Genomic DNA, 22,441 nt, shown 5'->3' on the forward strand with positions numbered 1-22,441 from the left:
GAGCCCAACTTATAGGAGAGGCCCAGCAGCAGGGCCTGGCACAGAGAGATGACAGTGTAGGATAGGTGACAGCCACCCTGAAGCTGGGGTGCAGAGGTACTGGCCTTATTGGGTCTTCATCTGCTATAGATAAGCCATGACAGAAGCACCTCTGTCCCTGGGTGATGGCACTGTGAGTCAGCTTCATGTCATGTTTCTAGTAAGAGCAGTCAGCAAGGCCTCCTCCAGCTGGCAAGCCTTCCAAGTGGCTCCTTTCCTCGAGGGAAGCCACATGCAAGTGGGTGTCTCTTGCCCTTTCCCCCAGCCAAGAGTCTCCCCTAACCTAAGAGCTCTGACCAGATACACATAGGCTTAGTATAAGGGGAGCAGCTGGTGGCCTTGGGTGGCCTGTCTGGACACTGTCCCTGTCCCTCAGAGCAGAGGCCTGCTGAGTGAGCACTCTGTTGACTCCGCGGGGATCAAAGAGGGAAGCCAAGACTTCTCTCACTTGCGATGACAAAGGTTTGGGCCAATCAGACAGCCTCATTCTTGGGGTGTGTGTGGGAGGTCTGCCGCACATCCAGATGGCCTTAAGTGCCAAGCTCGTGTGGACTGAGGAGCCAGGCTTCCATGTCATCTTCCCGCGCAGCTGTGTGGTTAGCGTCAGTACTGTGTCGCGTGTCGCGTGTCGCGTGTCATCACCAAGGCTCCCATTTACCCTGTCAGAACCTCCATTTCCCAGCCACAACATGGCAGCAATGACATCTTACTTCATGAGGTCATCAGATATGACCACAGATGAGTGGCACCAGGCAGATGCTCTGTAGGTGCCAGCTGCGGTGATTTCTGGAGAAGTCCTTCAACAGCACGGCTAGACCCTCCCAGCCCAGGGGGAGGCAGACGCTCTATAGCCTTGGTCCGGATACATTTATTTGCCACTCAGAGATTCTTGCTGGGTCTTTTACCTACTCCACTTCCTGGAATTGGTGCCTGACAAGTCGAGGCCTGCAGTACTGTTACGGTGAGGGGCTAGAGTCACCCTAAGTGGGCACAAGCCTTTGAGGCATGAGACCGGTTTCTCTGTGGAGCCCTGGCTGACACACTGGTGCCCATAGGCCACATGGTCTCCCAGTGTGCAGAGAGCTGGAAAGCCTGTTGTCAGCACTGCAGCTCCCAGGCATCGCCCGGGACATCAGCAGTGCGAGACACAGGGCTGCGGGGAAGGACAGCAGCTAAGGAATGTCCTTGCATAAGAAGAAGGTTTTTATTAATGTACCATAAGACAAAATTAATACACCCCTGAGAGGAATAATTCCCCCACCTGTAATTTGGAGATACTTGAGAGGCCCAGCTCACGTAAACCCGGACTCTGAGGAAGGGACATTAATGTCTTTAGCCCCGGGGTCCTGTCTCCACACAGATGAGATTCCTCCACTCACCGCTGTCCCACCAAGGAGCCAGCCCCAGGAGCTGAGCATGGGGTCCCACCTGAAGACCCCTAGTGACACTGCTGCCCCAGGCCGTACCCCTCTCCCAGGACCCCACACAGGCACTACCCTCTGCTCTACCCTTGTCCCCGTGCCTTTGCTGTGTTCGCTTTTTGTAAAACACCCCACATCTCTGCAGCTTGTGACCTGAGGCTGCTGTCCTAGTCAGAGCCTCCCCTGTAGAACTCCTCAGTCCTCTGGCTCTCAAGGGCTGTGTCTCTTTCCCAGTAAGGAGCCCTTCAGGGACAGGGCCATTGGCAGGCCTCTGAGCCTGGTCCTACAGGAAAGTGGGCTGTGGTGTGCACGTGCGTGGGGGGGGGGGGTACCACCTGCTCACTCTGACCTGCCCACACCACTGTTCACACTGCCTGCTGTGGACTGCTCTTCCCACCACGACCTCACACACACTGTCCCACCCGCTCTGCCCTGTCCATGTTGCCTGGTCCAAATTCCTTCTGTCTGCCCTGCCATGTCTACTGCTATCTCCTGTTCTCCACACGCCTCCGCCTTGGCCTGGCTCAGAGAAATGCCCAGGACAAAGGTTCATCCCCAGCCGGGCTCCACGCTGTGGCACCTGCCCACTCGCCTAGAGGCAGGAAAACACTCCCTATGCTCAGGGTTCACAGGCCCTCCCTTCGCTTTATTTTTCCGGGGGAATCTTCTGCGCAGCCAGAAGACATGAGCCCTGCTGTCCTGCAGCCTGTCAGCGAGTGAAGCAAGGCTGTGCTGAGTTTGTGAACATCCTCCTTGGACCCCCTCCCCCTGGGATGCAGCCCTATCTGTTCCTGCCCAGCATGCCTGAGGTAGGGTCTGAGGCCACAGGGGGACCCTTTCTTACCACTGCCATGCATCTCTGAACCTTCTTTCTCCTTCTGCCTCACCCCTAGAAGGCTGGCAACAGGCCCAAAGGTGGCCAGAGTCCCCAGGAGGTGCTGCCCACCACCCAGGAACCTCTAAAAGGCACCAGGTAAGAAGTGGGGTCTGCCACAGACAAGCCCTGGGCCCTGGCCTTTGTCAAACATGTGCCGTAGCCAGGCCATGGTGGCGCACGCCTTTAAACCCAGCACTTGGGAAGCAGAGGCAGGCAGATCTCCATGAGTTTGAGGCCAGCCTGGTCTACAAAGTGAGTCGAGGACAGCCAGGACTAGACAAAGAAATCCTGTCTCAAAAAACCAGACCAAACAAACAAAAAAGGCATGTGCCTTAGCTGCCTCTAGGCTTGCAACTCAAAGGGCACCATGGGGAAGGGGTCTGTGAGCTGATGGCCAGGAGGAGTTGTAGGACGCCTGGGAATGCAGGGCACTTGCTTGGAGGCTGCCGCCAGAGAATGAGCCGCTGAGCGCAGCACCTGTGTCTCTATGGCTGATGGCCACTCTGAGGAACTCACCCAGTCAGGCTCTCTTTCTGCAAAACCTGCACCCCAACACCAGGTGGAGCCCCAGGAGGCCTGGTGGCAGTGGCAGAGGAAAGGCTCCAGGCCCCTCAGAGGTGGTGGATAACAGTCAGCAGTGGATAGACACACAGGGAGGTTTCGTGGTACAATAGGGACCATTGGTGGGGATGGGGCAGTAACAGAATGGATGCATTTTCTCAACTTTCCACGCCAGGCTTGGGCTGTGGGCACGCCCACTCTGCTGCTGTAACTAGCCCTGTTTCATAGCAGAGGAAACTGAGGTACGGGGCTTACCATCGGCAATGTCTCTTCTAAATCAAGTCTGTGTTTCTGTCTGACAAATCAGAGGGCTGCTTGTCAGAGTGGGAGGTAGAGAGACAGCTCGGCTGCTGACTCAGGAGGATGTGGCAGCCAGCTCCATGCCTACTCCTCCAGCACCTATGAGCCACGGGCATGGTAGGCACCTTGCAGAGCACCCCACACCCACATGCCAGGTGTTCGGCTGGTGGGACTCGTAGGGTGTGGGCTTTCACTGGGCCTAGTTGGAGCAAGAAGTCCTGGCAATTCTTGAGAGACTGGCGAGCAGGGCAGGCAAGGGCCAGGGAAGCCTGTGGACCGGCGAGCATTGCCCCTGAGGTGGCCAGGGGAGAGCTGAAAGGACAGGGAAGGGTGCCTACATGGCATCAGCCAGGTCTGTCTGGAGGTCTCGGCCATTGGAGCCTTTGGCAGCCTTCTGCTCCGTGCAAAGGGCAGGAGCCCAGAGCAAGGCCAGAGCAGACTGACCCGTCAGCAACACTATAAGAGAAGAGATGTAGGGACAGAAGGAGAGCCTGTGGCCTGCCGGAGCTGAGGCTGCCTGCGGCACTCCTGCAGTGGGATTGCTCATCTGCGATGCAGTGGGTGTAGGACGAGCCAGGAATACTGGAGGCTAGTGAACTGACAAGCCTTTGATGCCCCTCAAAAGGCGGCACTGGGACCGAGCCTCTTACATTGGGAGATGTGTCCCGTGCTGCTCTGAGTCAGGGTCTGTACAACAGCCAACGCCGATTTAAAAATATAACCAAGATCTGGCCAGCATGGAGCCCCCGTGAGCCTGGTGTTCCCTCCCAGAGAGGGTATGAAAGCTGTCAGTGAGCACCAGGGTCACTCTCGCTGGCTACCTCAAGGCCCAAGGTGCTGCCTGGCCCCATGGAGACCCACTGCCAAGGATGTCATGGAGACCCACCGCCAAAGATGTCATGGACACTCACCGCTAAGGATGTCATGGACATGCTTCTTCCTTCAACCACAGGCTTTTGCTGCCTCTTTCAGAAAAGATGGAAGATAGCCAGGCCATGCTCCACCATGGCCCACTAAGGAACTCCAAGGTGTCTGCAATGAAATGACCACAGATAGGACTCCTGCACCCTGAGAAGCAGCTAAGTCAGTGTGCAAATTCAAAATGGCCGGCGAGTTTGGATGAATGCTTGTGGCCCAGCTTTGCCTGATTTCTGTATTCCAGCATCAGAGTTCTGGGCCACAGGTAGTCGCCAGGCTCCGCCTTCTGCTATGAGATTAAGGCCATTCTCCCAGGAGTCTTGCCTCCAGAATATAGAATATGGAAACACCAGAGGGAGCTTTAATATTTAATATTCTTTTAGCCCTTTATTTTTGAAGTAGCCCAGGCTGGCCTTGAACTTGTTTCTGCGCTAAGGGTAACCTTGAACTTCCATCCTCCTGCCTCCTGATGTTGAGTGTTAGGATCACAGGCCTATACTAACTACCACACCTTCTCACACTGTGCTGGGGTGGGACCTAGGGGTTTGTGGAAACTAGGCAAACAGTCTGCCAACTAAGCTACATCCTGGAGGGGCAACGTGGTTAGGGCCAACCCTGGCCTCACGAGGCTCCTCAGCCCTCTCAGCACCATGTTCTCAGGCCCATGAGGTCTCCTGTCTCTTCTGACCTGGCCACCCTTACCATGCAAACGCTGTCCTGGATGCTCACCTCAAGGCACCGTCCAGGGCTTCTTAGTTCTGTTCCCCACCCCACCCCCGAAAAAGCCCCCTAATCTCTCTTGAGAGTTTGACCCCTTCCTTAGGGAAGAATATGAGACCCCTGGGCAAGCGAACACAGTACTGGCAATCAAGGGGTTCTGCCACCCTCCTGCAGTTTTGGTACCAGATGCTTAAGTCCCTTGACCAAAAAAGCCGACTTTTCAGGATTCTAGGACACAGTTTTGTCTGGCTCTGCAAACCAGGGGGGCCTCAGGATCTGGTCAGTAGCATCGTGGGAGTGGGCTCCTCACCAGAGCAGGGGGTCCTGGAGAGGTTCCTGCCCACCAGCCCTCATAAGCAGGAGGGAAAGAAGGAAGGGCCGCTGGCTGCCGCTCTGGAGCAGAGGCCTGGCTGTGGAACCTTTGTTGGCCCATAGAGGAAGGACTCCTGTGATCTGGGGTCGTCAACACTCAAACCCTGCCAACAAAGAGCAGATCTGGAGTGCTTCCCTGCCGCCAGTGCAGATGCTCCTCAGGCCCAGGCTTCTGTCACCTCTGAACCCACAGTGTGGACCGTACAGTAGACTACTCAGAGCTATCATGGGGCCCCAACCCCACCTGGTTCTGCCTCTTGGCCTAGTACTGCCCAAGTATCAGGAATATCTTCCTCTATGACCCAGCATTTGCCACACTTTCTGCCAGAGTCCTATTACCAGTCCTAGACCTACCTCACAGCCCCCGGGTCACAACTGTCCTGAGTGAACCCCTGCTTTGGCTCTTCCCGGGGTCTCCACAAGGGTCTAGCTGTGATCATTTGGGTCCCCTACCTTCTATAGTCAGTCTACAAAGGGGTAGGGCCATATCCCCCGTCCCTGCCTAGCCCAGCTGGGCTGCCACACCTGGGTCATAGTTCCTAATCTTCCCTCTCTCCTGGCAAAGCTGGGGATCTGCAAGATTGACAGTTTCAGTCAGCCAAGGTAAGCACACAAGGTCACTGCAGCTTCCAGACATTGCTGCCGCTGCAGCACACCACCTCAACCCGCCAGGCGTGAGGGGAGAGAAGCCCCACACGCCTGCCGCAAAATGATGGTTGAACTCAAAGCGACTTGCGGCCCTCTGGGAACCGCGCCCCCAGCCCCCGGCTTGGAACCCTGGGTCACAGTGGGTCAATGAGGACACCCAGCCTTCTTGGCCTCACTGTGGTCAGTGCCCATCATGTAGCTAAGCAGTCAGAGCCGGTGGTCACTTGCCTGTCAGTCAGTGCTGGTGGTTAGCCACACACAGGTGGTTCAAGGCCTTAGGGTTTGGGGAGGAGGAGGTGAGAACCTCAGAGCTGCCATCCTAACACCAGTGACCCAAACGTGAGCAGGAGCGGGCAACTCTCCTGCTGATGGTGGCCGTGAGTAGCAAGCAGTCAGGAGTGAGCCCAGGACGCGTCTGTCCCTCAAACTACAGTGTTGGAGTCAGGGTTTCTATGACTGCAGTGAAACACCATGACCAAAAGCAAACTGGGGAGGGAAGGGTTAATTTGGCTCACACTTCCCCATCACTGTTCATCTTGAAGGAAGTCAGGACAGGAGCTGATGCGGAGGCCGTGGAGAGTGCTGCTTACTGCCTAGCTCAGCCTGCTTTCTTGTTTGTTTGTTTGTTTGTTTGTTTTTCTGAAACAGGGTTTCTCTGTGTGGCTCTGGCTGTCCTGCTCCCGGCTCCTGCTTTCTTATAGAATCCAGGGCCATCAGCCCAGGGATGGCACCGCCCACACTGGGCCCTCCCACATCAATCACTAATTAAGAAAATGCCCTACAGCTGGATCTTACCGAGGCATTCTCTCGTCTGAGGTTTTCTCCTTTCAGACGGCGCTAGCTTGTGTCAAGCTGACCTGAAACTAGCCAGCACACCTAGGGTCTGTACTCTCATCTGTATGACCCGCACAAAATACTGTGGGCTTCTGGGTGCTGGGGAGAGACTGGCCATGGTCAGCAGCCAGTGAGACCTGAGGCAGCGTCACTGACCAGGTTTGCTTGAGTCAGAGTCCTTCCTTAGTCGCTACTGCTTCAGACAAAAGGAAGGAGTGAGGAAGGAGCCCCCACCCCACCTCCGCAAAGACTGAGAGTGACACCCTGTAATTTCAGAGCAGAGCAGGGGAGCAAGGGGCCTAATTTACATACGAGTGCGGTGTTTTGCAGAGCCCGCCTGCCTCTCACAACTTGCAGGCATCACTCTGGAACATCGCATCTGACTACAAAAATGTCCCTCTGTGCTCCCTAAAAACTGGTGCTTTGGTAGGGAAGGGAGACAAAGCTCTGAGCAACACCCCGCTCAACATGAGCAAGGGCCTGTGGGAAGCTCACCAGGCCGGTACCATATGCAAGGCCGTGAAGGAGGAGAGCGCTTGTAGCCAGGGCCCTGTGTGGACAGGCAAGTGCAGAGCCTAGGACACAAGCGCAGGGAGCTCTTGGCCTCCGGACACCACTGATGGTGGTGTCACTGATGAGGCCAGGGCTAGGCCTGGAAGCTCAGGATGACAGGAGGAGGTGGGGGTCCTGAGTAGACTTCTTGGGCTCTGGGAAAGGGGTACCTCTGTTCTATTAAGTAGGTTTTTCATGTTCTCAGAGTCTGGTCTCTGTTAGCACATGGCCACCCAAGGCCAGACTGACACTCTTCCAAGGAAGAGAGGTCATGAATGGGTCTACCTCAGCAGCAGGGTAAGGTAAGGCAGGCAGCAGAGGGGTCAGTCCTGCAGGCGCCTTCTGCCGGCTTCCGGGGAGCGAACGCCCTTTCTGTCCAGGGCCCCTTGTGGCATTCCTGCAGAGACATTCCAAGCATGTTTTGGAATTTCAGTACACGACAGAGGGCCCTGTCAGTCCCTGCATGCTGTGAAATCATGTCAGCTGCAAATGACGGACTTGATTTAGTAAGTGTGGCTGTGAATCTGTCCAGCCAAACACGAGCATCCCATACAACAGGGGGACGGCTCTGGTTACATTTCCCCCAGAAATTCTTAATTGCATGCTTTGTGATGGAAAAAATGCAACTGCCCGCAACTCTATCAGTGAGGGCACCGAGACACTCAGTAATGCACATGGGAGGCTCTGGCAGGTGACCTTGGGCCTAATTGCACATTGGTGTCTCTCACCCACTCACCCATAGCCTGACACATGCTGGGGACGTTCAGAGCCCCTCCTCCCCCTCAGCCCTGAGAAAAATGGTTCTAATTAAGACTTCATGATTACTCATTTAATCAGTCATTAGGCCAACACAGATGGAGTCAGTTAATTGTTTTATATACTTGAAAAGATAGCTGTTGTTTGGCGCCCTGTCCAGCCCCCTGAGCTGGTCGTAGGTGGCCACGTGTGCACCTGGCAGACGCTCACGGAAATGCCAGAGTCATAGGCTCGCACCTGTCCTGATCCTGGGGCTCACAATAACGCCACAGGCAAGGCTGCCTCACGGGAACAACCTAGCACACCAGCACCAAGACTCCTTGGGCAAGAACCCAGTCAGCCACTGGCTTGGAGCCTGGAACAGTCTGGCACGGAGGTGGCACCGAGCCCTGGACATACTAAGATGAACCAAGGAAGGTCCAGCCAGTGAGGGAGCCATGCAGCCAACAGAGTCATCACACCCAGCCTCACAGCCAGTGAAGGACCGCCAGGCTGTCTCCTGGGAATGAAACACAGGGGCGTGGCCTCACAGCTCCTCACCACCCACTTCCCCCCCCCCCCCCACCTTGTCAGATCCCTCAGCCTTGTGCTGCCATGATGCCAGATGCCTGGCCACTCCAGGGCTTGTTCTGAATGCACTTTGGGTGCCCTGCTCCCCTCTGCTCCTATACAAGCCACGCTGGGGGCCACTGGGGCGCTCGGTCCCTAAAATAGACCCAGAGACTCACAACAGGTACCAATCCGGTCCCTTCCCCAGCCCTTTGCAGCTCACCTGTACCCTCCTACCTGGAGGCTGAGCCCCCTTCTGTCTGCAGGGCGTATGATGAGCAAAGGGCCTCACATTATCCCTGGGTTGAGGTCCCCAAAGCACAGCTGCAGGGAACGTGGGGGTGCTATGGCCAAGTGCGTCTGTCCCAGGAGGGAAGATCAGCACTCCAGTATGAGGGGCTGGGCAGCCTTGAGGATGCTGAGGCCTCATGTGAGCACTGGGAGGAAAGGACAGATGAAGTAGGAGTTAGGGAATTCTGAGGGTCTTGCTGCCTGGGCCCATGAGGACTTCTGTCACCCTCCCAGCCTGAGCAGGGAAAGCAAAGGGAAATGAATGGGGGTTCCTAGGCCCTTTTTTTTAAAACCCATTTTTAAAAAATATTTATTTATACAGTATTCTGCTCACGTGTTCCTGCCACAAGAAGGCACCAGATCTCATAATAGATGGTTATGAGCCACCATGTGGTTGCTGGGAATTGAACTCGGGACCTTTGGAAGAGAAGCCAGTGCTTTTAACCTCTGAGCCATCTCTCCAGCCCCCTAGGTCCTCCCCTCCCCCAGGAAGTTTTTTCTTTGTGTGTGTGTGTGTGTGTGTGTAACACGTATGAACATGTGTGAGGTTGCCAGCACAGTCCATGAGGGTGTAAGATCCTCTGGGCTTTTGCGTAATTGTCAGGCACCTGATGTGGATGCTGGGAACCAAATTCTGGTCATCTACAAGAGCAGCACATGCTCTTAACTCTTGAGCTATCTTTCCTGCTCCCTCTAAAATGTTTTAAGGATTGAAAACTGAGCCCTGTCCTGTCCAAGCCAGAGTAACAAACTGAAACAGGTGTGAGGGCCGGGCAGGAGCAGCTGGCCCTCGGATGTGCCTTCGTCCTGGCTCCTGGCACCCTAATCTTCCCCCACTGCTGCTGGGATAATGACCCATGGCAAAGTGAGACACAGGACAGCAGCCTTAACCCTTCACATGCCACTGTTAAAGGACCCTTCCCCAGCCGAACAGGTGTCCCCTCCCAACAAAGTCAAAGAGCCTGGGCTTCTCACTTAGGTCAGGGCGCAGAAGGGCAAAGCCACTGAGCCCCTGCTCTGAGGCCCAGGAAGTAACCACAGCCATCCATAGCTGCCCGGAATCTTGGGTCAGTCCCCTGGGGCCTTGTGGGAGTGGCACATGGCCAGCCTAGCCTGTGCACTGAAGTCCTTTCCCTGGCCTGTGTCCAGGAGAAGGGACCACAGGGAGTGGAATCAGCATCCTGGCTGTCAGAACACAAATGTCACCAGGGGCCAAGCACCACTCAGGCCCCTGTTCCTCTCCTCAGAAACTCAGAGACATGGCGATGCCTTTAATCCTAGCACTAGGGAGGTAGAGGCAAAAGGATCTCTGTGAGTTCGAAGCCAGCCTGGTCTACAAAGTTAAGTTTCAGGACAGACAGGGTGACACAGAGAAACTCTGTCTCGAAACAAAACAAAACAAAACTCAGTGACAGCATCAGCATCTGTGAGCGCTCTCCTCTCTCTCTCCTCTCGTGTGTGTGTGTGTGTGTGTGTGTGTGTGTGTGTGTGTGTGTGTGTCACACACAGTCTGGCTGATGGTTCTAATTTTGGAGCGTTGGCTTGGAGTCTCAGAGGGTTATAGGAAAGTGCCTTTAAACCACCATGGTCTGTTAGTGCGGGGACTCAGGGGCATTCAGCCCCTAAGAACCTTAGGTAAAAAAAAAAAGAAGAACCTTAGGTCAGAAGCATGTAGTCAGGGTCTGGACTGGGCAGGGAGGCTCCAGTGGGCCGTTCAGAGACCTGGGAACCTGCAGTCTTTGCCCCGTGGCACCCTTTCCTCTAGCCTGGAGTCACGGCTACTACCTCAGATCTCCTAGCCAGGCCAGACTAGGCACAGGTGGGCGGTCGCTATCTCATAAGCTGGACAACCAAAGGCCAAGGGGGCCAAGCAAGGCCCACTCTAGCACCCCGGAGCTCCTGCAGGGCTTGTGAACCTGATGGGGAGCCGCCGAGGGCCAAGTCTGTGCAGCTGCAGGTAGAAAGGCGATGCCCTCTGTGCCTGGGGTCTGGCTGAAGTTCTACACCCTGCACCCTACTTTGCTACTTCTGCTCCTCTGTGAGATCAGATCATACAAGCCCAGGACACAGGCCTCTGACGCCTGTGCCCTCCAGCAGAGCCCACACGGTCTTGGAGGGAAAGACCTGCTCAGAGGGTGACACTTACTAGTCACCCTGTTCCGTAGAGATTCTACACACAGCCCATGGATCTGTAGCCGGGAACAGGCTTCTCAGAAGCTGAGCCTGGCTGGCTGATGATAAAATTCTGGGCAAGCTTGAGTGTGTCCATTCGGGGACCTCTGGGGACAAGCAGCAGAGCTTTCCTCTTTGCCGACAAGCGTCTGCTGTCAGACTTGTGCTCTTGGGCCATGCCAGGTGCCGGGGCAGTTCCCAAGCCTGGTCTTCGCTGAGAGCAGACTCTCAGAAGGTGAACTGGCACCAGCCGAGCGCCCTCATCAGGTGTTGGTCTGTAGTCAGGGGAACAGATGGTGCTTCCAGCCAAGACATCCTGTGGGACTTGTCCACTCAAACATGAAGAAGCCGCAGCTAAACACCAGAGAAAGACGTGAGTACCCCTGGAAGTCAGTCAAGGAAGCGTAGGGAGCCCCAAGGGTGAAAACAATCAGGTGAGTCTCTCCAGGCTGCAGTGCTGGGAAGGGAATTCCAGGCAAGTCTGGGAGTCTCCTGGGGGGAGGAGCTGGAGCGGGGAGCCTGTGAAGAGACAGAGTGAACCCCAAAGCTGGGCATGGTATATGCACCTTTAATCCCAGCAGAAGGGAGACCAAGGCAGGCAGATTTCTGAGTTTGAGGCTAACCTGGACTACAGTGAAAGTTCCAAGATAGGGCTATGAAAAAAAAAAAACAAAAACCTTGTCTTGAAAAGTGAAAGGAAAAAATGAGCCTTGCAGTCCTTTGAGCCAAGGTCAGTGTGTACAGGCCCCAGGCAGAGCCACCTGTATGCAGGGTGGGAAACACCCAGCTGGAGACCTCGAGATACACAAGGTGCTGGCAGCGTTCCCTTAGCAGTTCAGAGTAAGTAACCTGAACTCAGCACTGCACCCAGCAAGTCCTGACAGCAAAAGACGGAAGGCACCATCTCTGAGCAACTGAGTGCCAAGAACACCGCAGTGGGCACAGAAACACAAAAACCTCAACAGGGCCCAGTTCGTCACGTCTGCAGTCTGCTGAGCGATCAGAGAGGGCTGAGGGTGCAGGTCGGCAAGGAGCCTTAGCTTGGTGCTGTGGAGGCCCTCGGTTCCCCCACCACACCGCTGAATAAGTCAGCGAGCAAGCAAAGGATACATAGAAATACAGCCCATAATGAGGAGGAAACTCAGTCAAAACAAAAGAGATGACACGGGAGCAAGAAGAGCCACTGACAAGAACATGAGCCCAGCATGTGTGAGGCCCTGGGTACCACACACTCACCTGCAGAACTACCCAGAAGCTGGCCAAGGTGAGACTGGCCCATCCAAAGTGAGAACCTTCCAGAGGGGCAAAGAACCTCGGAAAAGGGAGGCTGTGCCAGCCGAGAGAGCGGCGAGATGAGACCAGCAGGGCACACGGGGAGCTAAAGACCCCAGAAGGGGGTAGCAGGGGAAGGAGAAGGAAGACGATCCGAAGAGACGATGGCTACCTTTGTTTTGCTGTGTTGTGCTATTTTTACATTGTTATTTTTATTGCATATGTTGCTGTGAGTGTGCGAGTGCGAGCACACGCCACAGCCTGAGTGTGAAGGTCAAAGGACAAGTGTTAGGAGCCATTTCTCTCTCCCTCATGGGACCCAAGGGTTCTCAGGCAGACAAAACAGATGCTTCACCCCGCTGCCAGTCTCGCCTGCTCTTTAGACAGGGCTCCAGAGAGCCCAGGCTAGCCCAGGCTAGCTTTGAACACCTAATCCTCCTGCCTTAACCTCTCAAATGCTGGCATTCAAACTTTTTAATTAGGGCAAACTTTTCAAAAAAAAAATTTTTTTTTTGATGGAAATAAGAATTTACACCATGAGTCCCAATCATACAAACATGAAGAATCCAAGCGTGCTGGTGCACTCCTATGATCCCAAGGGTATTACAGACCAGCTCACCTCAAAACAGGGCTGGAGGTGTTAGCTCAGTTGGTAGCGTGCACACAGGCCTGGGCTGAATGCTCGGCAGCCCACAAACTCGGCACCCTGGTGTACACATGTAACCCCAGCACTCTATGGAAGCAGGAAGATCAAGGGTTCAAAACCACCCTTAGCTATATAGTCAGTTCAAAGCCAGGCCCAGGATACACGAGGCCCTGTCTCAAAAGAGAGAGAGGGAGGGAGGGAAGAAAGATTGGAGAAAACACTTAGAAGAGGTCAAGCAGGATGGAGGGGCCTCCAGGCCTATGCAAGGATGCCAGCCCAGCTTACGGGCCCCTCCCTGCCCGGGAGGCCAACACTGTCTCCTCAGCTAGACTGCCAGAAGTGTCTGTCAGGGTCTGTGGTCTGGTGTTCATGCTGGGCCTGTGATGTCCATCCTGTTCCTACCTAACCCATGGCTTTTGAGGCCAGTGAGAACGTCTCCCTCACACCCCTACCAGGCTCCCCAGAACGGCCCTCTTCTCTCAAACCGGTCCTCAGGTTTCCTTGAGGCCTGGCCTCAGGCCTGACCACATGCCTCCCTCCACTGCCCAGTTATCACCAGCTCTGAGGGCTCCTACTCAAGATACCAGCTCCTGCCTGCCTCCAAGCCCTGGGGGGTCCTCTAAAAACTCTCAGAATTCTTAGGATTCATGTAAGCCACCCCGCTCCCTTTATTTCTTTTAAAGCTGCAGCCTAACAGACTCTCGTTATTCCTGCTGCTAAATTATTTATCTCCTCCCCTTTAAGGTGACTCCTGGGGCCCAGCCCAGGCCCGTTTTCCCTACTTAAAATGAAGTCATTTAAAAAATCTTTTGTCTTTAATTTTTTATCACCCAAACCAGGCATGTGGTCTTTTAAGTTTGTCAAGGGATCAGAACTTGCTGGTATTTAAGCCGCACCTGGGCAGGGATCCTCCAAGCCGTCCCTAGCTCTGCACTGGCTGTTGGTCACCTTGGGCCACTAGTGACAGGAAATAAAGTGCCCCGGATGGAGGGCCAGGGTCAGGGAGGAGGCCTAAGCGGCTGGAGTTTTGAGTCTCCTCCCCGTCCATAGGGACCCATCCTTCAGCACACTGCTCAGCTCAACCATCTGGGACTGAGGCCAGGTGTGAGCCAGCACCCTCACCCCCCACCCCCCTATCAGGGAACAGGAAAGGCTGAGACCTAACCCCAAAATCTGCCAGAGGGCCCCATGCTGCCACGTGGACTGGCCACACTCAGCAGGGCCTTGCCAGGTCCTCCTCAGATGACCCACCCGGGCAGCTGGCCCTTCTTCGGGGTGTGTCTCCAAAGCTGGACCAGCCCTCATTGGCTGTCTTCAAAGCCTGAGGGTGTGGGACTTGGTCTTAAGCCCGAAGCATGTGTCGGACAAGGTTTGCACCTACCTTGCGAATCCCACAGGGTTCTCGCGGACCCGTGGGCAGCAGTGAGGGTCTCCATCTTTCAGACACAGGCGCCAGAGGAGAGCCTCTGACTCGGGGGTCCCACAGGAGCCAGAGGAGAGCCTCTGACTCGGGGGTCCCCATTGTGGGACCTTTTTCCTCCCTTTGTCTCTGCTTGTCCGTTTCCTTCTCCCACTCAGAGTCATCCCACCCTCAGGAGCGTTACCCGTCTCCTTTAAGACGAAGTTTCTCATTGGCCGGAGAGTCATCAAGCCCCAAGGACTCTCTGGCCTCTGCCTCACCGTGACTGACATTTTTGCATGGGGATCTAACCCGGGTCCTTGGGCTTGCAGAGCATCCGCTTTGCTGAGTGAGCCATCCCACCAGCCCCTTTTGAAGGATAATGAATTCCTTGACAACCTCCAAGCAGGTCCAGACCTCAGCTGTTCTCAGGCCTCTGGTGCTGATCTCCATCCTGTGGTGCTCGGCTGGATAGGCAAGTCTCTAGCGTCCCAAAAGCCATACCTTGGTTCTGATGAGGCAAGACTGGCCAGAGCCCATAGGGTGGTTGTCATGCACCTGCCTAGCAATTCTGGGATTGTGAGGCATCCCACAGAGCTCTGTCAGCAGGTGGCCTAGAGGGCAGAGAGCCAGGAACAGGCTGCTTCGGTGGAGTTCTCCAAGAGTAGACACCACAGCCAGAGACTGGTTATGTGAGCACACAGCCTTGGGAGATAGAGGGGGCACCTTAGAGAAGACATGACACACGCGTGCAGATACTACATACAGTCTCTGCTGTCCTGGAGCCCACCATTTGCCCCCGAACCGCTGGCCTTGATTTGGGTGGAGCCAACACCCAAAGAGAAGTGGCAAACTACTCAGGGGTCCCCCCTTTTCTCCCCACAGGCCTGACGGGACCACAGCAGAGCCGTCGACAGCTGCATATCTAGGTAGGCATTTAGGTGTGGCCCATGAGGAAGCACATGGATGTACTTACCTGGGAGACGAGCCTGTGGGTGGTGGCCATGGCCTGGGAAGGCACATGCCCAGGTATCCCAGAAGTGGATGTAGGTGTGTGGGTTGTGGGTAGGGGGAAAACCACAAGCCACTTCCAGGCCTTTATGAGAGGGGGCTGAAGCTGTGAGGTAGCCAGGAGGATTGGCAGGTAGAGCTGGACTGGGTTGTAACAGAAGCCTTGGGTACCTAAGTGTCGTGGGGTGGGAGGTGTGGGTCCTCCCCGCCATCTCAGGAGAGTAGCTGCCATCTCAGGAGTAGCTGCCATCTCAGGAGAGTGGCTGCCATCTCAGGAGAGTGGCTGCCATCTCAGGAGAGTGGCTGCCATCTCAGGAGAGTAGCTGCCATCTCAGGAGAGTGGCTGCCATCTCAGGAGAGTAGCTGCCATCTCAGGAGAGTGGCTGCCATCTCAGGAGAGTGGCTGCCATCTCAGGAGAGTAGCTGCCAGGGTAGTGGCTGAATTGACAAAGGACCAGACCCACAAAGAGGCCATCAGCAGCTGGACCTGAAAGGTACGGGAAACACAAAGTAGCCACGAGTTTCAGACCCTCAGACCCTCATGCACCCTAGCACGGAATCCCTGCTTCTACCTGACCCTCTTGTGGACAGTGAGAGGAATCTGTGGGCTCTATGGCCCCAGGCAGCAGAGTCCCAGGCTTGGGAAAAGGGTCATTGGTCCAGGGCTTATTCAGGGCTGAACAGTCCCAGGGGCTTGGGCAGTGTCAAAACTGGGCCTAAGCAGGAGGCCTTTGGGCCAAAACCCCTTTTGTGAAGTTACCCTTAGACTTAGGGAAGCAGTCAAGCCTAGACCCTCCACACCAGAGAGGCCCCGGCCCCACAGAGGCAGGGAGGCCAAGGCCTCGGCTTCATCAGAACACAGGACCAGCCTGACTTCTGGACAAGGGCCCAGGCTCTGGGCAGCTGACATGGGTCCAAAGAAGAGTGGGTGCTCATCTGCTTAGCCCCCAAAATTAGCCTTGTTCCAGCATCTCCAGGTGGGAGGCCAATAGGTTGCTAGATCCGGACTCATCGCGCATAGGGTCATGGGAAGCCTCAGAAATCAGCCACTCACAGCGCTGCCAGGGCCTTGGGGTCAGGGTGAGCCTGGGCCTGCAGCTCTGCTGGTGGTCTCCACTAGAGAGAGCCTGGAATGGGGTGGTAGGGGGTAGGGGGTGGGGAGTGGGGGCCAAGCATCCCCACTCAACCCTCTGCTGAGCTTTGGCTGGCCTTGGAGGAAGCCTCTTTCACCTCTGGACAGTGAGAAGAATCCGGTCCAGGGTCTCAAACTCCAGGCCTGATTTGCCGGTGTGTGGAAGGTCCAGGGATTGAGGGTGCCACACAGGGTAAAGCCAGGTGACAGCCAAACCCGTCAGCGAGAGCTGGCCTGGGGGACAGTAGGCCCAGAGCCCATGGCCGAACAATGTGGTGTCAGGGCCAGGCCTCCAGCGCACAGCCACCAGCCAGCACTTCTCATGCCAGTCTTGTGCATCTGGTGGGGACAGGCCCCAGGAACAGGGTCAGATCAGGCCTGTGGCCTGGTTCTGCGGCCGCGGCTGTGAGCTCACACTGGCTCCCCTGGCCAGCACCCTTGGCCGGGCCCAGTGCAGCTGCGTGTTCCTGGGAACGCCTAGAGATGGGCTGCTTGGGAACACTGTGGCGGCGTCGCTATGCAGGGCTTTTCTTCCAGCTGCCAGAGAGGCTGGCCTGCTGCCGGTGCTTTACTGGTACAGTCTGTGTCCCCCTCCCCAAGAACCCCAGTCCCAGCTCTGAAGAAACTGACCCAAGGCCAGGCAAATTCCTCCAGCCCTCAGGCCCACTCTCATCCTGTCCAGGAAGGCACAGCCTTTAGCTTAGCCAGATGGAGGGCAACCCCTTGCTCAGTGGCTGGAATGTCACTCGGCTGGGCTCTGCTGTGCTTGGTGGTGGGAGCCCCAGCCCAGTTTCAGCTGCGGCCACATTCCTGGTGTGAGCCTGGGCCAGCCAAGGAGCTTTTTCCACACTCTGGTGCCAGCCCCAGCGGGCTCAGGGGAGGGAGAGAGGGCTGTTTCTATGGCAACTTTCCTTTTTGTTATTTCTTATTTTCTTTTTTATGGTTTCTCCAACTTTGAAGCTCTCCAGACAGTTTACAGACTGTGGAAAGGAAAAGTGCTTTCCCTCCCCAAGCCCCCCCAGGCTTTCAGTCCCCCAGCCCCCCAGGCCTTCCTCCCCCCCAGGCCCCAGGCCCTCCCTCCCCTGGCCTCCCCAGGCTTCCCCTCTCCCTAGCCTTTCCCTCCCCCAGGCCCCCCAGGCTTTCCTCTCCCAACCCCCTCCAGGGCCTCAGGACCCCACCAGGCACCTCAAGCCTTGAGAGACTCAGCTATTTCTTAAACATTTAGAGAAAACGAATGTGTTTTCTCCAAGAACAATGTAGTCAAGTGTTTACAAAAGGACTCAGCCACGTGGCCTGATTGGCAGTTGGGAGCAGGGGTCTCTACGGCTTGACCCCGAGGGCTGCCCACCCATCTGTTCTCTTCCACAGCACTGCCTACTCCTGCTTCCAGGATGCCTGGGTCTGAAACGCTGGTTGCTTTGCCCAAACACTTGCTAACCAAACACCCAGCGCTAGGATGGCAGTCTGTGGCAGGCAGAAATGACAGGGCTGAGATACCCAAGGGACGGGGAAGACTGGGCTATAGTGGTCACACAAGCCTGAGGACCTCCCTGCCCGTCCCTCACAGGGGAATATGTACTCATGATCTGTGATGTGACCACCCCGCCGTTCCTGGGCCACAGGCTGCCCACCACCTTCAAACACCTGCGAATCTTGGCAAACAGGGACAGCCAGGGGCCCGATGTCCCTGAAGATCATCCAGAAGCTCTAAGCTAGAGGCCACTCCTACTCCTTGGACATAAAGGAGCCAGAAGCATCCTCAAGGGAAGGCCACCTTCTCCTGAGTGGAGGTTCTTGTTGCTTCCCGCAGGGGCAGTGTCCTGTGTTCCTAAACAACCTGGGACTGGGGCCGGCCCCTGTGAGCCCATGGCTACTGATTTCAATAAAACTCTCAATGCCAACCCTGAGTAGCACCTTCGTGGGGCTCTTTCCAGCAGGCACTGGGCCTCAGCACAGAATTGGGTTGGAGTCCTCTGGGACACAGGTAGTGGACACGGTGTCTCAGCACCTTCTGAGGACCCTCATACCTGCCCCACCCACACTAATCCCAGGCCCGCGGAGGTCTGTATTAGATTTCTGTAAAGGCAAGGACTTGGGACAGCTATGCTGCGTCTGCGAAGTGAAGAGACCTTCTTGCCTAGTCACCCCAGCACCAGTAAGACTTGGAGGGGAATCTCACAACGGGCCGCTGAGGGGCACACTGGCTGCCTGCTGAGGAGGCCCACAACCTCAGCACCTCACACCAGGCCTCGGGAGGTTATTGGACCCGCCCTCTGCCTTTCTTTTTCTCCCAAACTACCTCTGAGTGTCTCTCCCCAAGTCTTCCCTCAGACACGGTACAGCCCTCTGTAGTTCCTTCCTCCTCTTCAAGATGAAACCTTACATCTCTGTCAGAAGAAAAATAAAGAAAATGATGTTTCAATTTAGGAAGGAAAATGGCTGGGAATGACCCACAGCAGCTGCCGTTTTCATCCTTTGCTCAGCTTTTAAAGTCAGGAAACTTGTAGTCACTGTTCTAGGTGGGACACGGCAGGCAGGGCTTGCGCCACAGTGGCTTCCCTGCAGACACCAGGTCTGTCCTGGCAAGGGAGGCAGGTGTGGTTGCTTTCCGTGAGAGAACTTCTGCAAATGGACAGCGCTGGCCTTGTCACCCACACCATCAGTAAACCTACCGACTGATCAGGGTCTAGTGGTCCAGGCAAGACCCCTGGCTTCCCTGCCCTATCGTCCTGATGGGGCCGCAGTAGATCCTTGTCTCAGGACATCAGGGGGTAGCCACAGTGCCCAGACAGACACTGCATCTTCTTGTCAAGTATATCTGCACCAGTAAGTGCTGGTTTCCTGAGAACTGTGGTCCCTGGGACCGAACCTGGCTGCCATGTGGCCAGGACAGGAACAGGTACAGATGCTCTTGTCTGTAGCTCCTCCCCCACCCAGCACCCCACTGCCAAGTGGTCCAAACGTATGAAATTTGAACACTCAAGAAGAGTTCTAGGGGGCTGGAGAGATGGCTCAGAGGTTAAGAGCACTGGCTGTTCTTCCAGAGGTCCTGAGTTCAATTCCCAGCAACCACATGGTGGCTCAGAATCATCTATAATGGGATCGGATGCCCTCTTCTGACCTGCAGGTGCACATGCAGACAGAGCACTGTGTACATAATAATAAATAAACAAATCTTGAAGAAGAAGGAGGAGGAGGAAGAGGAGGAGGAGGAGAGGGGGAGGGGAGGGCAGGAGTTCTCGAGCCGGGCCTGGTGTAATTCAGGCCCTTGTGAGGATCACTGTGCATTCAAGCCTAGGCTACATAGACAGACCCTGTCTCAAAACAAGAAGAGCAGGAAATAAATCCAGGGTGGTGGAGACAGCCCAGTTGGTGATGTGCTTGCCTTGCAAACATGGGGACCAGAGTTCATTCTCCAGAGCTCACATACAAAATAAAAAGCAGTGGTGGCACACGCCTTTAATCCCAGCACTCGGGAGGCAGAGGCAGGTGGATCGCTGTGAGTTCGAGGCCAGCCTGGTCTACAAAGTGAGTTCCAGGACAGCACGGATATACAGAGAAACCCTGTCTCAAAAAAAATAAAAAAAATAAAAAAAAATAAATGCCCTCCAAAAAAGGGCCAGTGTGGTGGCACACAGTTGTTATCCCAGCCAGCCATGGAGAGGTGAAGGTGGCGGATACCTCGGCCTCCCCGGCAAGCTGGGCTAGCCTACTTGACACATCCCAGGCTAGTGAGAGCTTGTGCCTGTAAACAAACAAAGAGGGTGCTGCGTGAGGAACAGCACCTCAGGAACGACACTCATGAACTATGCCCTGACCTCCACATACAACATGCACACATACATAAGAGCTGAGTGGGTCAGGTCTTGAGTGTCGACATTTGCTTGAGGTAAACCTCACGTGAGGAGATTGGACATCCAGTCTAGGCAGTGCAAGGGTGTACAGGAGAGACTGGCCTCCAGCCCACAGGCCAGGCAGGCCCCAGGGCCTCACTGGGCAGCAACGTGCTGAGGCTGACCTCTTGGGCAGTGCTGAACCCTGAGGGCTAGGAAAGAGTGCAGCTCCCATGACCCAGGCTCTACCAGCCGGTAACCCTCACTCCAGGCCTGTCCCTCTTTTAGAATGGAGGCCCAACAGGAGCACGTGTCCAGGGGGTGTCTTTACCCCAGCTCCTCTCTGCCTTGGTCTGGGTGCTAACCACCGGAAAACTTCAGCCTGTGGCCAAAATGGAGGGATGCTGGTCTGGCCGCAGCTCCCAGCAGGAGGGCCTGGTGGCTAGCTAGCTTCTGTCCTGCCTGGGTAGGGAGGACCAAGTGACTGGGCTCCATGGCTTGGGGCTCTGATCACCAGCACTGCCTGACAGAAAGTGTGTGGCGTCGGCCTCCTCCCTGGCTGACGCAGGTGAGCATGGTAGAAATCTTTCAGGACTTCCTGGAGATCTGGTGGGAGTGTGACAGAGCCTCTGGGAGCCAGTAGCCCTTCAGATCTCCAAACATGCTGTCCTCACATGGGGACTGGAGGGGGCAAGTCAGAACAAACAAAGCCTTTCTCCCCTGTGCTACCTTCTGACCTCCTCCTCCTCCTCTCCCTCCTCCTCCTCTCCCTCCTCCCCCTCCTCCTCTTTTCCTCCCCCTCCTCTCCCTCCTCCTCCCCCTCCTCCTCTTTTCCTCCCCCTCCTCTCCCTCCTCCTCCCCCTCCTCCTCTTTTCCTCCCCCTCCTCTCCCTCCTCCTCCCCCTCCTCCTCTTTTCCTCCCCCTCCTCCTCCTCTCCCTCCTCCTCTCCCTCCTCCTCCCCCTCCTCCCTCTTCCTCTCCGTCCTCCTCCTCCTCCTGGGAGGAGGCTGTTGGCCTGCCTGTCATTCACTTAACAGATAATGAGATAGGAAGCATCAAGGCAGGGCGCTGTCACATGTGTGCTTGTGTGAGATACAAAGATAGACCGGGATGGGAGGTGGGAGAGACGTTCAAGGAAGGAAGACAGGAGGAGGCAGGGAGACCAAGGCTGAGAGAAAGAAGAGGAGAAAGACTCAAGGAGAGCTGCCTGCCCCTCGAGGCCCATGCGTCCAGAGGCACCTCAGAGAGCTGGCCCTCTAAGCCACCTGGGACACATCTGGGGTCAAGAGAGGACAGCATGACCAGGACACAGCCTGGAACTAGGCTGGCCTGCCTGGTCTGTGGCACCCTCTCCCCAGGCCTGTTTGGCACAGGTGACCACGGCTCCTCCCAGCCTCTCTCACTGGCAAGGCTAGTCACTCAGGAGACTCTGAGGGAGGCCTCCCCAAGCCCTGTCTACAGCCCGGGCAGGTCGCCTGGTCTCGGTGCCAGGCTGGTGTGAGGCCAGCTGTACTCAGCCTGGGCCCCTCCCAGATAGGGCTTCTTGGAGGTTCCAGGGCCAAGCCTGCCAGACCGGTTCCTACAGCCTGGCCAGCCCTGCCAGCTCACTGGGAGCCCTTGAGCTTGTATGGTGTTATGGCAGCCCCCAGGCCTATCCCGGCAAGACCAGTACCGAGAAGGAGACAATTTTCAGTGGTGGCTGGCAGGTCTGGTCTTTTCTGCTCAGATCTCTTCAGGGCGAGAACAGCCTCAAACAGCCTCTCACAGCCAGAGGGAAGAGGCCCTGGGGAGGCTGGGGAGGTTCAGGTGGAGTCTGGAGGCCGCGTGCGGAAAGAACTGGAACTTCAGGAACGGACAGTACAGTGGGGGTGGGGGCGAGGTAGCCGAGTGCATGGATGACCCACACGTGTACACACACAGCGGCTAGGGCTCCTCTTGGTATAAAATGAAGTCTCTCTAAGGAGCGGACAGGCTGCCCTGTGGTCATCAGCAGACACCAAGGCTGTCCAAGTCTACCAAAGCTTTGGGAGTACGATCTGGTCAGCTGTGTTAGACCTCGGTCCTAAGCCCCCGCCCACCCGCGGTTGCCATGGTATTGAGGATGGCGCCATGCTCCCATCTTTGTCTTGTAGAACAGCC

At 55.9% G+C, this 22,441-nt stretch overlaps 1 protein-coding gene across 3 annotated transcripts in view; it reads left to right on the forward strand.

Annotated features, from left to right (window-relative positions):
* Positions 1-18,507, forward strand: part of MORN1 (MORN repeat containing 1) — a 53,881-nt gene extending 35,374 nt beyond the window's left edge. Inside the window, exons 11-14 of one of the 3 annotated variants that reach the window (XM_084785309.1) lie at positions 2,136-2,269; positions 2,357-2,433; positions 15,213-15,256; positions 18,038-18,507. In XM_084785309.1, the coding sequence (XP_084641435.1) occupies positions 2,136-2,269; positions 2,357-2,433; positions 15,213-15,256; positions 18,038-18,186 (404 nt within the window). In that variant the 3' untranslated portion in view covers positions 18,187-18,507. Of the gene's footprint in view, positions 1-2,135; positions 2,270-2,353; positions 2,434-3,073; positions 4,586-15,212; positions 15,257-18,037 lie in introns of those variants that run through there. The other 2 variants (XM_084785308.1, XM_084785310.1) reach the window with 2 other exon arrangements.
* Positions 18,508-22,441: the final 3,934 nt, after the last annotated feature.

This window comes from Acomys minous (genome assembly GCF_964271855.1).
Source record: "Acomys minous genome assembly, chromosome: 6".
Taxonomy (NCBI): Eukaryota; Metazoa; Chordata; class Mammalia; order Rodentia; family Muridae; genus Acomys; species Acomys minous.